General features: G+C 47.4%; 1 protein-coding gene across 1 annotated transcript in view; it reads right to left on the bottom strand.

The window, feature by feature from the left end:
* The window catches only part of NIPAL2 (NIPA like domain containing 2), a 48,656-nt gene that overhangs the window by 8,414 nt on the left and 24,557 nt on the right, over positions 1 to 15,685 (bottom strand). The window contains exons 6-7 of the mRNA XM_077351826.1: positions 10,208 to 10,304; positions 4,173 to 4,308 (exon numbers count right to left, since the gene is read on the bottom strand). Of these exons, the coding sequence (XP_077207941.1) occupies positions 4,173 to 4,308; positions 10,208 to 10,304 (233 nt within the window). The remainder of the gene's footprint in view (positions 1 to 4,172; positions 4,309 to 10,207; positions 10,305 to 15,685) is intronic.

Raw genomic sequence — 15,685 nt, 5'->3', positions numbered from 1 at the left:
GCCTCTGCCACAATCTCACTAAGCGGCTTTCAGCAAGTTACTGTCTCTTAGCCCGAGAGCTCCATCTGCAATCTATCTACCCTACAGGCTTGTGCGGATTACAGGGGGGGAAGCATATTTCTTTTTTATGTGGTGCATACATTCTAAGAATTGGAGCCTAGGATTTTAACACCTCTTTCTTCAGCAGCTCCCCGTGGACAGGAAAAAAGCCTATACCAGGATTTGGGAATTCGGTGTGGGGAAAAAGCCGCAGCATATGGGGAATGAAATTGCTGTTGGGTCAGTGGCACATCTGCTGGTGTAAGAGGGACGATGTTGTCTGTTTTAACCATCCTCACTGCAGCTGGCTGTGGCTTATTTATTGTTTTCTTATACAGATACTCCAGTCCCTGATATGATCTTTTTGATGGTCACAGAGGACAGCCAAAGGAAGGCGAGGAAGATCCCGTTCCACCAGAACTTTCCACCAGTGGTACATAGGATATAACTCTAAGTTTTATTTTTCATCTGGAGTCCCTGATAAGGTAGCCAATGTGGTGTAGTGGGTACAGGATTGCTTTAGACCAGGGGTAGTCAAACTGCGGCCCTCCAGATGTCCATGGACTACAATTCCCAGGAGCCCCCTGCCAGCGAACGCTGGCAGGGGGCTCCTGGGAATTGTAGTCCATGGACATCTGGAGGGCCGCAGTTTGACTACCCCTGCTTTAGACCAAAACTGTGGCTAAACTGTGGCTCTCCAGCTGGCCATGGACTACAATTCCCATGAGCCTTTGCCAGCAATTGCAGTTCATGAACCTCTGGAGAGCCACAGTATGGCTACCCCTGCTCTGGGATCTTGGAGACCATGGTTCAAACTTCCAGCCTGCCCCTGAAGCTTACTGAGGGGCCTTGAGCTAGTCACTCTCAGCCTAATGCACTCCACAGGGTTTTTAGGAGAATAAAATGGGGGGGGGGGGGAAGAATCATGTAAGCTACTTTGGATCCCCACTGGGAGAAAGGCAAGGTATAAATGGAGTGAAACAAATAAATGCAGATTGGAAATGTTCTAAAAAAGGATGGACCCTGAGTGCTTTTTTAGACTTTTGGAGTTGGGAATCAGCAGCGAAATTTTCCCAGTAATTGGGGGACTTCTGAGTTTCGCAGTGGCCCAGCTGCAGGTGTTGATAAAAGGAGTAATTTTTAAAAAATGAACTAAAAGAGAACCAGCATTTTCCCACAGAGAGTTTTATAATTACTTTCCCCTAATAATTAAATCAAATTTTATAACTTTTCAATGGAATGGACTTTTTCACCTGCTGTCTCAAATAGTTGTTTGTACGACTACAAAAGTCTATCATTGAAAATACTGAGGCTGCAATCCCAAGGACACTTTCCTGGGAGCAAGTCCCACTGAACAACATGGGGTTTGCTTCTGAGCAGGCCTGCTAAGGATTGCTTTCTGTATTGCTCAGTCCTACTATCTTGTCAGTCACACAAGGAGTTTCTGAAAGGGCTAAATGAACATACAGATGGATTGGGGTCTGAACATAGATGTGCGACGACAGAAAATGTTGCGCATCCTTTAAATGGACTCATACTGCAAATGGTCTATTTCTGCAACATTAATACTACAGGCTCTGGTCTGTTTTTGACATTAGGGGTGACTGCATGGTTATTTTAGCAACTGTTGAACAGTCTCCATGGAGCTTTAAAAATAAAAAAAAAATCCTGCATATTCATGGAATCGTCAGGATTTTGAAGTCACTGGAAACACCTCATTACTTTTGGTCATTCCTTGCAATGATATTCTGAAGAAATCATACGCCCCCATGCACGAAGATGCCCCCCCTCCAAGCTGCCCGAATGAGCCATTAACTAAGACAAGGTTCTGTTTGGCTGCAAGCTGCATTCTTTGAGGGATGGGGTAGCCTAGTGGCTGAGAGGGCCCGCTCCAAAATCCAGCTCCACACTCAACAGCTAATCTTAGTTAGGCCACTGTTCCCTCCCACCTACAAAACGAGCTCTTGGCATTGCGAGTGATGGTGCTCAGGAACTCCTGGGAACGGGTCTGTCTTAAGACAAAGAAGAAGTATTTGGTGCATTTCCGCACATTGCTAAAAATAGCTTTACGCCAGCTGAATGGCGTAGCGCTAAATATTATCATGCCTCCAGCAATTCCTCACCTTCTTGCTGTCTCGTTGTAGTCTGCCGCCTTTTCGCGCTTCTCACCCTATACAAGCACTGCTGGAAATGGCGGAAGAGAGCAACGCGGTTTATACGTGACTCTCCGGCGCCTGTCAATCAAGCCAGGCAGCCAATCCCCTTTCTCCTTTTTTAAAAGGTCCCGCGATGCCCGCCAATTTTTAAAAATTAATCATTCTCTGTTTAAACACCTATGCATCTAATCATTGATGCATAGTGTTTTTTGAATGCCACCCCTTATGGAATCATGAGTCTTGAGCCTTTTAAAAATTACTCGCCTTCCTGATTTTTTTTAGGGGGGGGGACTTCAGAGAGGCATGCTTTATGTTTTAACTTTTGGAAGAAATTATTTTTGGCTTTGCCTACACGCTTATATGCCTATTTGTTGCTCCAGGAAGTTTGTCTTAAGAAAATCATCCCATCCCCGGAAGAAGGGAGAGGGAGGCGGGTGCAAGGGCAGGACATTGGAGGCAGAGATAGCCCTTCTTCACCTCCATACATTCCTTTGCCATGTAGTGGGCTGGTAGTCCACTGAGGGAAAGGACTTTTCAACTTGGTGAACCCACATTTTGGGATTCACCAAGTTGCACTTTAAAATGGCGGATATCACGAATAGTTTGCTGGCCAGATGCAGGAGGTTGATGTCAACATTTCAACACCAACCATTCTCCATAGAGCAAGAGACTGCAAGTAGCCACATGGGTCCAAAGCAGTATCTGATCACAAAGGCAACAGGTTGGATCCAGCCAGCCTCTTCACTCAGCCTCAGCCAATCCCCCCTGCTTATTCTCATCCTCAACCTGCACAGTAGGGTCTTCTTCTTCTTCTTTTGCATGGTTCAGTTGGCTTGGATCCCACTCCAACCTGGAAGGAGGTTTCCTTTACCCCACCCCCCAGTCTTTTTGTTTTTAACATTCAGCTTGATGAAGAATTTTGGAGAACACAAAAGCTTGCACACTTCTTTATGGCTAGAGTTGCCAGCTCTTGGTTGGGAAATACCTGGAGATTTTAGGAGTGGTTCCTCGGGAGGGCAGAGTTTTGGAAGGGGAGGAACCTCAGCAGGATAGGGAATCCACCCTCCAAAGCAGCCATTTTCTCTTAGAGAGCAGTTCAGCCTGTGCCTTTCTGCAGCTCAATGGATGTGCTATAAAAATCTTTCGTTCTCCAGACGAAGCTCAATGAAAACAAACTTATTTACTGGAAATTGTTTGAGAACGAAGTAGGACACATTCCCTAATAATAATATGTTTTGCCTGCATTTAAGCAGAACTGCCTGTTTACATTTTCGCCTCGCGTGGACCCATTATTGCTTAGTCTTCCCACCGTGTGGCCACATTTTGCTTGCTTATTTTCTCCAGGAGAGCTGATCTTGGTCGTTTGGAGATCAATTGTAATAACAGATCCCCAGGGGCCACCTGGAGGTTGGCAACCCTGTTTGTGTCATTTTAGTTGGCCCCAATAAAAGGTGTTCCATGGTTTTTGTTTGTTAGGTTTCAACCACCAATGATCAGGTATTCTAAAGCCATCGTGTTACAACTTTTCAGTTCAAAGCCAAGTGGCGGAGGGAGAGGGAAGAAAAGTGGTGAAAGCCGACCTGGGTGTTAGATTTATTAGTGACTGGCATTGGGTCTAAAAGTGGTGTGAAAGGGGAGGGGAGAAAGCCCTGCAGGGAAGTGCTAAGGTTCTGTTGGCTTGGAATCGACAGCCCGTGTAAATGTGCGTCCAGGAAAACCTGCACGGCCAGTTAATTGCAAAGTAAAGCCTACCAGTCATAAATCAAAAGAAGAAGTCGAGTCATAATAATGCATCTGTGCCTGAAATAATCAGGCCTCAGTTTGGCAGGGGCCCCTCAGGAGCTGGCTGGGTTTTAAGTAGGACGTCAGACATTAACACAAAGGGGGAGTCATCAGCAGGAAATACAAATGAAGGCATAATGAATAATATCCATAAATAGATAATGGAAGGAAATAATATAGAACATCAATACTCACTTGACTTGAAAAACACAGGACAGAACCATTATGATAGACATGAGATAAAAAATGGGGTAGGTGAGCTGCATGTTTCCCTTAACAGAAACTAGAACCATGGTTGCTACAGCTTTTGCCGAAATGATGGTAGGTGACGCTGGAAGAAGACATTAAAAAAAAAGTTCATTTATGCAGGTTCGCTAAATAGCTCTCCCAACATTATCACCCATGGATACGACTAACAGCAAGGAGGAGCCCTCAGGGACGTCTAACAAGTGCCCCAGGAATCCTGGCCCTAAACTGCTGGAGAATTATAAATGATCATAATTCTGCATTAACTAGAGCATAGGGGGGAAGGCAGCCTCGCAGCCAAGAGGGTCCAGGCCCATGAAGAACTTTGAGCATGATAGTCAACACTTTACATTGAGCCTGGTGACTGACGGCCAGCCAGTGCAGTGCCTGCAGAATGGGAGGCATAAGCACGCTCCTCCTAGCTCCTGATGATAGCCGAGCCATGGCATTCTGCACTGTACAACACCTGGGCTGATCTTCTGGGGCAAGAACAAAGCGTTGGATCAGAGCTCCTGCCCAAAATATAATCCTGCGATTGTATATATTCTGCATGGCTTGTCAACGGGGCGATGCCCAGTGTTGGGCCCAGTTCTGCAACACCACTGTGCAATACGAACATCAACACGGGCGGGGGAAAAAATCCCCTTGTTGAGCTAAATATTGGCAATGTGGCTTTGTGGAAACAGAGTCAAACAGTGTAAAATAAAAGTTTCCCAATAAAACTTGCCATTTCCGTCCTTCCTGCTGACAGCTATATTGCTGGAAGGTGAAGATATTAAAGCTGACAGTATTATCAGAGACGGCGGGACCATTTCCACCCACCTTCTATATAAATTTAACGACCAGGCATAGGAAGCCCCTAAGAGTCTCTTTAAATGTTTAATGCAGAAACGGTTCTTCTGGTTAACGCAGCACCAAATCGGGAAGGAACGGGCTTTGCTGGCTTCGACAACAGGCCCCGTTTAGCTAGCCTTGAAGCAGCTGAAGAGTGACCTCATTTGCAACAGCGGGATCCAACTTGCCCCCTCCCCACCCACACACCCACACACCCCAATCTACCCCACTGTAAATTCCAGATTAGGCATGAAGCAAGGTGCTCCTCAATAAGTCAGTTTCCAGAGCAGCACTGCCCAAAACGTTTGCAGATTTATACGCACACTTCTCCGCTCCCTTTCCAGGGAAAATAAAACTTCAGCCAATGAAAGACAGACCTTGTTGCTTATTGAAAGTGGTGTGGCAGATATATAAAAGAATGCCCCCCCCCCCCGCCCTCGGCCTCGTCTCATTTGCCATTTCTGGCAATTTCAACAAATGGGTAATGGGGGAGAGAGAACCATTCTTCTGGGGCTATGACCAAGTTCTTTTGCAAAAGGTGTGACTCAAGCACGCCTGGAGTTTTTGCATGGGCTTCATGGGTGGGAGGGGTGTGTGCAAATACAGGCAAGCATGTTTATCCATTAGGAAAAATATCCAAACTTGGAACAGTATCATTCCTCTTCTACTGTGAACTCACCACTATGTTCCCCTGACCCAGATAGCCATAATTAGCATGATCACATCAGATGTTGGAAGCTAAGCAGGGTTGGCCCTGGTGAGTATTGGGATGGGAGACCAAGGTCATGACATGAAGGTAGGCCATAGCAAGCCTCCCTTGAAGTCTCTTCCCTTGCAAGTCCTATGGGATTGCCATAAACCAGCTGGCATTTTCTACCATCCCCATCTTGCTGTGTGATTGATCCTAATAGGGGGAGGGGGGTGGAATCACTGTCATTTGATGATTGGGGGGGCTGAATCGATCTCACTTTGCTGGCTCTAGTGAAGTGCTCCCTGATTAGGCCTGTGTACATATTACACCTCTTGTGGTGCACAGTGGTAAGCGGCAGAAATGCTTTCTGAAGCTGTCTGTCCATGAGGTTGGGAGTTCAATCCCAGCAGCCGGCTCAAGGTCGACTCAGCCTTCCATCCTTCCGAGGTTGGTACAATGAATATCCAGCTTGCTGGGGGGTAAAACGGTAATGATTGGGGAAGGCACTGGCAAACCACCCCGTAATGAGTCTGCCATGAAAACGCTGGAGGGCGTCACCCCAAGGGTCAAACATGACTCGGTGCTTGCACAGGGGATACCTTTACCTTTACCTTAGCCAATATACAATCCAGGTACCAGGAACCAGTCTCTGGATAAATGTCAGGTTTAAATCACATGGTTAGCTATATACGTGTTGAGTAGAATGTAACAATTAGTCAACATGTGAGAATTTTTAAGACATTTGTTTGGAGAAGGGGTTACCCAGAATGTTTCTGATATCCATGGCTGCCCTTCTGCCTCAACAGAGATATGAACATGTGTTTCAACTTCAGTATGTGCAAACCCATAAACTTGAAAGTGTAGTATTCCTTTTGCACACACCAAAGCTCAAAAATACATACACTTCTCTATTCAGACAAGTATGGTGGGTCGGGGGACCCACATCTCAGTGCAGATGGCTGGATCCCCTTGAACATAACAAAAGGCAGAGGTCCTTCCACCACCACCTACCTGCAGTGGCGTATCTGGTGTATGGCAATCGGGGGGCATGCCCTGGGCACCACTTGATGGGGAAAGAATGGGCTTTGCTGACTTCGATAACAAACCCCGTTTAGACTCCACGCAGCCCTCCCCCAGCTACCCAGGGCTCTCCAGCTGCTCCTGAGCACAGCTGCAGATGGAGCCTCGTTGCCGTCACCTCCTGTGGCACCCAAGCCCAAGATGGGCCGCTCCCACCTGACCTCCTCCCCGCTGGTCTGGCCAGCCACAGCCACAGCAGTCCTGGCCGGAGACTTCAACAGTGGAGGAACACTCTTACCTGCCTGCTGCCGCCGCCTCCATCTCCCACCGGCCCACCCCTGAATATGGGAGGCCATAACCAGGCAGCAACGTCAATGGTGAAGGAGCCCTCGTTCCCTGCATGCCACCACTGCCTCCCCCCCCCAATGAATGGGAGGCACTGCCCAGGTGAGCTCCGGATGGATGCACACGGGGTGTGGAGTGGCAGCTGGCTGACTGGTAGGGTTCCCAGGTCCCTCCCTGCCACCAGCAAGAAATGGTTCGTTCTTTCTTTTTGCCAGTTTCAGGTTGGGAAACTCACCTGGAGACTGACATCCTCGCCCATCCGCCTGCCCCAGGCACCAAACAAGCTAGATCCGCCACTGCCTACCAAATCCTTTCAGCTGGAGATGTCAGGGGTCCAGCCCAAAATTTCTGCATTCAAAGCAGTTTCTCTATCAGGACCGTAGCCCCTCCCACTCATGGCAACCAGCTGTCCATCAGGTTTCCCACTGCAAACAAAAGTGGGAATGACCTATAACCTGAGCCACCATTCTGCACATGCAAGGGACTGCAGCTCCATCAGATCCCTTGACAAATGTCCATGGGTGTTTAAGGACACACAGCTGTTGTTTGCTTTGGAAAACACCAGAATGCCTGTGGTAAACATGACTATTTTGTGAAAGTGTCTCATTCTTGCCCCATTTAAATCCATTAAGGGTGGTTTGTTCACCACAATAGATCCAGATTTTTTTCAAGCTTTTTTTTTTTGGAAACATTTCCAAAATCTGCTGCCTCGGAATGTTGGATACCATCACCAGGCCAACCCCAGGAGATACTGTCAAAATACTGAAAATGCAGACAAGTTCTAATGCACGCTAGAAAGCTGCATGGAGAACAATCATCTGGGATTTGTGTGATGTCGCATAATGTCACCCTTTTAAAACCGCTGTCGCCTGCTGCAGTTCTTTAGGTCCATCCACCAAGCATGATCTCCCTCTCGCCAGCACAGAACGCAACATTATGTAATTAACATCTGTGTTCTGGTGTCCCATTCATTGTGCTCCATCTGTATCCCATTCACTCCAGTAAGGCTTGCACAGAAGACAGATCCCCAGGGATCGAGCCATAATTTTTATTCTCCTGGCCCGAGGACTTTTTACTGTGCACACAATGGAAACACGTTGCAGCTTGTGTAAACCATAAAGAACGCCAACCAATGAACATAGCTGCCTAGTTAGAATGTGCTTTGGCTTGAGTTCCAGGGGGGCAAGGGTTGATGTCAACGACAGCACAGAAATGAAAACAGAACTGGTCGGCAGCCAGTGTGGTGGAGTGGTTAAGAGCGGCGGCCTCTAATCTGGAGACCGGGGTTTGATTCCCCTCTCCTCCTCCACATGCAGCCTGCTGGGTGACCTTGGGCCTGACACAATTCTCTCAGAACTCTCTCAGCCTCACCGACTTCATTGGGGGTCTCTTGCGGGGATTATTTATTATTATTTATTATTATTTATATTATTATTATGATTATTATTATGATTATTTATTATTATTTATTTATCGTAAGGTGTGTGTAATGGAGCCAAGCGATCCGAGGATTACCTGGCAGCAAGGGATGTTGGGAGGCGGTTGGCCATTGCTAGCCTCTGTGTCATGACCCCTAGTGTTTTTTGGAGGAACTTCTACCCGAATCCTTGGAGGTTTCCCATCCAAATAATTGCCAGGGTTGGCCCTACTTAGCTTCCAAGATCTGATGGGATTGGGCTATCTGATGGGGTCAGGGTAGAGGAAGAGAAGGCAACTGTAAGCCACTTTGAGATTCCAAAGGGTAGAGAAAAATGGGGTATATCTTGTTTCACCATCAAATCACCAGTCCAACTTAAGCTTCTGCATAGGGCTTAGATTAGCACAGCCTTTTTTGTAGGAGTTATCAGGCTGAATCCAGTTGGCTTTGCTGGGAGTGCCAAAGGAAAGAGGCTAAGCTGAAGATATGCACAGGACCCGGTGAATGGTCTGGGAGCACCAGATGTTGCAGCACTGCTGGTACTAAACAGCTGTGAATCTCGCCAATCCCCTGGATGGGAGACCAATGGGAGCAGTAGGAGGCCGCATCTGCTTGTCACTTTCCCACACCACGGCTATGACAAAGAGGCACCTGGGTGAATTCTCCGCTCACGCCAACCCTTGCAATGGCCTTCCTGCCTGGCAGACGGAGTGAGATCAGGCATGCATTGCACTCTTAATCCTCTTCTAAGATACTTGGGTAGATCCTACTCCCCACCTGCTAGCACTGGCAGGGGCTCATGGGAATTGTAGTCTGTGGACATATGGAGAGCCACAGTATGGCCACCCCTGTTATAGAATAACTGAAACGATCATTTGCATCCAAAAAGGCATTTTCCCACGCATTCCTTCTTTCGGCTGCAGACCCCACTCTTATCATTCTGCAGGGTCCCTTCTCCCCCCCAGGAGCAGCACTTCATGGAGATGAGAGGGCTAGAATGGGGGGGGGAGGGGAGTGGCAGGAATGTTCCATTCTGCTAATGGAATATTTAGCCTGGATCCAACCTGATATATAACACTTAACATTTGCTCTGAAGTCTGCAAATGTATGTGACAGATTCTGAACACTGAGTAACAGTCCACATAAATGCTGTCATTCATTCTTTCTTCTCCCTCTCCTCTGGCAGCAGGGAATGATCCAGAAAATAGGGAATGATCAAGTCTAAGAAAATGCTCTGCAATGCCAGGAGGACTCCTGCAGAGATGTCCGGGAGTTTAATTTGACAGGGCCTTCTATCCCATGGACAGGGGACTCTTTGAGGATCTATTTTTTGTTTCCAGACCAGCTACGAGGGAGCGGCACGACAGATACATTGGGATGCCTGCAGTATTGCTCCCACAGATGCAAAATCAGCTGCCGGACCTGGCTCAAAACGCGACTTGCCAAACTCTAGATTTCATGGACCAGATAAGGCAGCAGTGGAATCATCATATGCATTTGCTACAAACTGTGGAATATGGGCTGGACCATGGGACTGCCTAGCACCAGACTTCCTCCACCCTTCAGCAAAGATGAACTTTTGTCCTTTCCACAAAGTACAGCAGATGAAGGGGACCGAAGGCTGGCGGAGTACAAGCCGTCAGGGCCCAACAGGGCAGGGGACATCACAAGTCTTACCTAGCAGCGCTGCCATGGCTAACAGAACTGCCACGTGCTTGACGTCCCTTCTTTTATAGAAATACAGAAGAATGCAGAATGTGATGATTCCCAAGATCTAAAATTAAGAGAGAAAGCAAAAAAGGATAAAAAGCAAACATTGCTGAAGGTGAAGCCTCTCACAAGACTAGATGACCCATGAGGTCCCTTCCAACTCTATTATTCTATGATTCTAAGGGGACACACATTCATCTGTGGGATCTTTAAAGCACTGATCAGAGCGGGTAGCCAGAGTGTATGTCATCTGTCAAAAACTTACTCATCCTATAAACCTTTCCAAGGACAAGTTAAAATATCAGGGGTGTTTCTCCCCCCTTAAGTCCTTAAGATTTAAAACAAAATGTCTGCTTTTTCCTGTTGTAACTATCGAGCAAAAAAAAGCACTCAACGTTAATAAGGCTATAATTTTTAAAACTATAGCGTTAACCCAGTACATAGTGCTGGTGTACGTGGATTGACTGCCATCCTCCAACTGCAGGGGGGCTACTCCAGTGTAAGTGACTTGACGACGACAGCTTACAAACGCCGCCTTTGCGCTCTAAAATACAGCTCATCTTCCTTTCTCCCTGCATCCAATTCCCTTCATTTGTTCTTCTCTGTCCACCTCCGTAATCAATAAAACCTGGGCGAAACTTACACTTCTTGTTCAAAACACCTGCAACGCATTTGTAACTGTGCACTGCTTTTCAATCACTGCCTGGCCAACTACCTGTCAGAAGGCTGCATAAAAGAAAAATAGACCAGCAGAGCTTAATGACAGGGCAGGAGAGGCTGCTCTGCTAGACGTTTTACAGATGGGGAGGCCTTGACGCGGCACACAATCCAGGCTCACTGCTTCGTGGTGCCCAGCAGCCACAGAATCTGTGCCCCGAGCCTCATTCTATAATGGCTGCAGGTTGACGCCATGTGGACACGAAGTGCTGAGGGACTGGGGCATGGCATGAAAAACCCTTTAAAACAGGAGTAGTCAACCTGTGGCCCTCCAGATGTTCGTGGACTACAATTCCCATGAGCCCCTGCCAGCAAATGCTGGCAGGGGCTCGTGGGAATTGTAGTCCACGAACATCTGGAGGGCCACAGGTTGACTACCCCTGCTTTAAAAAACTAGATAACTGGCCATGTGGAACCTGCTGTGCTTGTGGCAACTCAGGGTTGGGAAATATCTGGAGATTATGGGGGTGGATCTGGGAGTGGGTGGGATTTGGGGCAGGGAGGGACTTAAATGGAGTATAATGCTATGGGGTCCACCCTCCAAAGGACCATTTTCCCCAGGGGAACTGATCTCTGTCACCTGGAAAGGAGCTATAAAACGGGGGAATCCTAGGTCCCACCTGGAAACTGGCATCCCTATGAAGAAGAAGAGTTGGTTTTTATACCCTGCTTTTCACTGCCTCGAGGAGCCTCAAAGCGGCTTACAATTGCCATCCCTTCCTCTCCCCACAACAGACACGCTGTGAGGTGGGTGGGGCTGAGAGAGCATCTGACAAGACTGCTCTGTGAGAACAGCATTATCAGGACCGTGACTAGGCCAGTGACACCCAGTTGACTGCATATGGAGGAGCGAGGAATCAAATCTGGCTCTCCAGATTAGAAACTGCTGCTCTTAATCACTACAGCTTGCTGGCTCTGTGCCAGACTTCCTTTCAAAACATCAACTGAGACCCAGTTTAGACTTTGTGACTGTGTGTTCACTTTGTAGGATTTGGGGAGAAGCCTTTAAGCTGGAAGGGGAATGTATAAACCCAAAATCATGGCCAAAATGGCGTACCTCCACGTACGCTGATGGCCTCCCCCACCATGTGGGCAGGGCAAGTCCAGGGAGGTGGGTAAAACCTGGCCTGGCTGTTCAAGCCTTTCTATGCAAGAGGGAAGCACCAGTGTTTGGCCCACTAGGGGGCAGCCAAGCTGCCTCTCTAGGGTTGCCATCTCTGGTTCGGGAAGTACCTGGTGATTTTGGGGGTGGAGCCTGAGAGGGCAGGGTTTGGGAGGGGAATAACTTCAGCAATGCCCACCCCTCAAAGCAGCCGTTTTCTCCAGGTGGAGTGATCTCTGTTGGCTGGAGATCAATTGTAATAGTGGGAGGTCTCCAGGCGCCGTCCTCCCAGTGTGGCTGGAGAGAGACCCTTTACCAAGGCTGTTTTTTCTCTCCCAGCTGGCCCCTGCCCTTTATCCTGAAACCACAAACTGGTTGGCTTCTTGCTGAGCTGTCTCTGACCGTCTTGGCTCCTCCATGTGAAGAGGGAATGGGGGCACTGTTATGGCTGTGGGCCTCTTGCCGGTTTGGGATTCCATCAAACGTACAACCTCAGAGGGAGGTCTCAGTTATGGGCCAAACCACACTGACAGGCATCAGGGTTATAGCCAGCAGAAGGGGGATTTTCACTCTGCTTTCCCTTCCCAGTGACAGAACCAGAGACAGAAAAATATAGATATCCGTATTGTGTCCGGCTTTTCCCTCCCCCAGAGCTCAGAGCAGCATCAGGCGGCCTTTTCCAACTGGGGCAGTGGCACAAGGGTAGACATCGACCCTCCTCCCTTTCCCCAGTTGCAGTCTTAATTCAAGTCCCTCCCATGGTTCCTTCTTGCCACTAAAATTCACATTTGAGATCTGCTTTTGGGTCCTAGTGATGTGCGGTTTAGTCTGCGGGGTTGCCGTACACATCCCTTTGCTTAATGAAGGTATGAATAATGGTTTTACAATGTCAGGTACAAGTTCACACCAAGGGCTCCAATAATCATAAAGCTGGTTTTCCCCTTCCTGCCTTCTTTTCTCACTGCTCATTCTCCAGGCTCTCTCTTTTCTAAGGTTGCCACCTCTGGCTTGGGAAATACATGGGCTGATTCTGCACTTAATTTGTTTTTTCTGTTGTGGATCCTGCTGAATTCAGATTGATTTGACCTCAAGTCTTCCTCTATCCCCCCCCTCATTGAAACAGAAAGGGTTCTGCACTCAATTGGGAAAGCTCAGAGTGGGGAGGGGAGTCAAGCACAGCAGGAGTCTCTTTCTTTTCTTGAAGTGGGGGGGGGGGAGGATTGGAGACAGCAAAGGAGGGAGGAATAACCCCAAGAAGCAAATCTCTGCTGAGAGAAGTTAGGGCTTCTGGAGTACAGTCACTTTAAGACAAGCCTTGATGCTGGGAACCAGGAAATCTTTGAATTGATGCCCTGGCCAATCAGGGAAGACTGCTTTGCTACAGCATAGGAGGCATGAGGCTGGAAGCTAATTCGCAAAAAGCAGAGATCTGCACATTTACTAATGCTGATTTTTGAAATATCAAGAGTTATATCCACTGCTGGATATCACGGGGGAAAGTTAGGGTCACTCTGGATCAATCATGCATGTTGCAGAGGTAAAATTTAAAGCACCCAAAATCAAAGTGGAAATTGAATTTAGTGTAGACAGCAGGGATTTATTCGAGCTGGCAGTGAGTAAAAAGCCCTGTGCAGACTACAGCCTGGAGTGGCCGGAATTTGGGGTAGGGACGGACTTCAATGGAGTATAATGCCATGGAGTTCACCCTCCAAAGCTGCCATTTTATTGAAAGGAACTGATCTCTGTCACCTGGAGATGAGCTGTAAAACTGGGGGATCCCCAGGTTCCACCTGAAGTCACAACTGTGGCAATGGTGACACTTTCAGACACTAACTCTTAATATAAAGAAACATGGACCAAGCAAGCACTGTACTCTGCATCCAATCTGTGCCACCTTCATGCAAGCCTCTCTTCCCAACAAACTACCCAATCTGTAGAATGAAAAAATATGTTCGCAAGCAATCTGTTTCCCCTGAATAATTTTTCAAATAGACTTCACACCTTTGCTTCCAGAGTCAACAGAAAGATAATTAACTCTTGCAAAGCAATTCACAGGTGGTTTTCTAGGCATCAAGATAATAGATTTTGGAAGGAAAAGGGGAGTCTGCTGTTTGTTGCTTTTTTAAAAGAAAGGATGATTAATGTAGATCTTTAACAGGCATAAATCTCATTGTTATTTCTTGTAAGAATCAATTTTCTGAGCTAATCATGGTGTAATAACCCACAATCACAGATGCATGAAGGTGTTCTCTCTCTTTCTTTTGGAAAAAGAAGCTTGCTCTTAGTTTCTTGAGCGTGGTTAGGAGAATGGCAGATTATGCATATCTCCCTAGGCGGGAGTACAGAAATGCAAAGGGCTAGATAAAAAGAATGCATAATCAAAAGTCACTTACACCTGCATAGAGGAGGTAACTAATTTTTTACATGCATACTGCCATGTCCCCTGAAAACTGGGTTCAAAGAGTTAAGGCTTTCTGGGCAACACACGATGCTCCATAGGCAGGGAGCTATAGAGGATGGGAGAGGAACTGGCAAAAAACCTGACTACTCAATCTGTGATCTGTCCTATGCTGAACCATGGGCACCTGCATTGCATTGTGGTCAAACAGTAATAATAAAATAACAGTGTGCCCTCAAGTCACAACTGACTTATGGTGACCTCTCTTGGGGTTTTCAAGACAAGAGGTGAAGTCCTTCTTTGCAAACTGTAAGTCCTTCTTGCAACAGGAGCTTAGCCATGATTGGAAGAATCCTGCAAGAACAAGAGGGCACCTTTGGATCCAGCCCATTTGCTCAAAAGGAAAAAGGAGGTCAACATTCAGCTTCACACCTTTTTTCATTCCTCACAGAAAAATTAGGTCACCAGTGAACGCTTTGGGGGGGGAGATTTCCACGTAAACGTTTAAGTGCTTTCCTGGATTACAGCCTAAAACTTAGAAGGCCCGGAAAGGTCTTTTCCCCCCCTAACAAGCCTATGATTTCAAGATCTTTTAATTCATTGAAAATGAAATATCATTGGCTGTGTTGGCAGGGTGAAGAGCTGGCTTTAAACATAGCTGCCCAGCAGAGATTTTGGCTGACATAATACTCATGCTTTCTTCACTGCAGTCAGGAAACGAGCTACAAGCTTTTCCCCATCTCAAGAATGGATTCCCCTCCCTTCCCTTTTCAGAGCTAAACACGGTACAATGCTCTGCATGCACTGAAGGGGCATATCTGGTTTGAAGCTGGGTGTGGCTAGCATTAACATCAGTTCAGGCATATTATCACACCACTGTCCATTCTAGGAAGCAAAGGGCTAAGGGGAGGAAAGAAGGATGGACCAGAGATCTCTAGCTCCCCAGCTCAGTCTCACAGCGCATCCCCATGCAGTTTTCCAGTCTGAAACCCCTGGAATCAATGGTTTTAGACTGCAGTAATTCTGCACGGAGCCTCTTGTGGCGCAGAGTGGTAAGGCAGCAGACATGTAGTCTGAAGCTCTGCCCATGAGGCTGGGAGTTCAATCCCAGCAGCCGGCTCAAGGTGGACTCAGCCTTCCATCCTTCCGAGGTCAGTAAAATGAGTACCCAGCTTGCTGGGGAGTAAAAACGGTAATGACTGGGGAAGGCACTGGCAAACCACCCCGT

The sequence above is a fragment of the Paroedura picta genome, chromosome 9 (assembly GCF_049243985.1).
Source record: "Paroedura picta isolate Pp20150507F chromosome 9, Ppicta_v3.0, whole genome shotgun sequence".
Classification (NCBI taxonomy): Eukaryota; Metazoa; Chordata; class Lepidosauria; order Squamata; family Gekkonidae; genus Paroedura; species Paroedura picta.
This window is presented reverse-complemented; position numbering and strand designations above follow the sequence as displayed.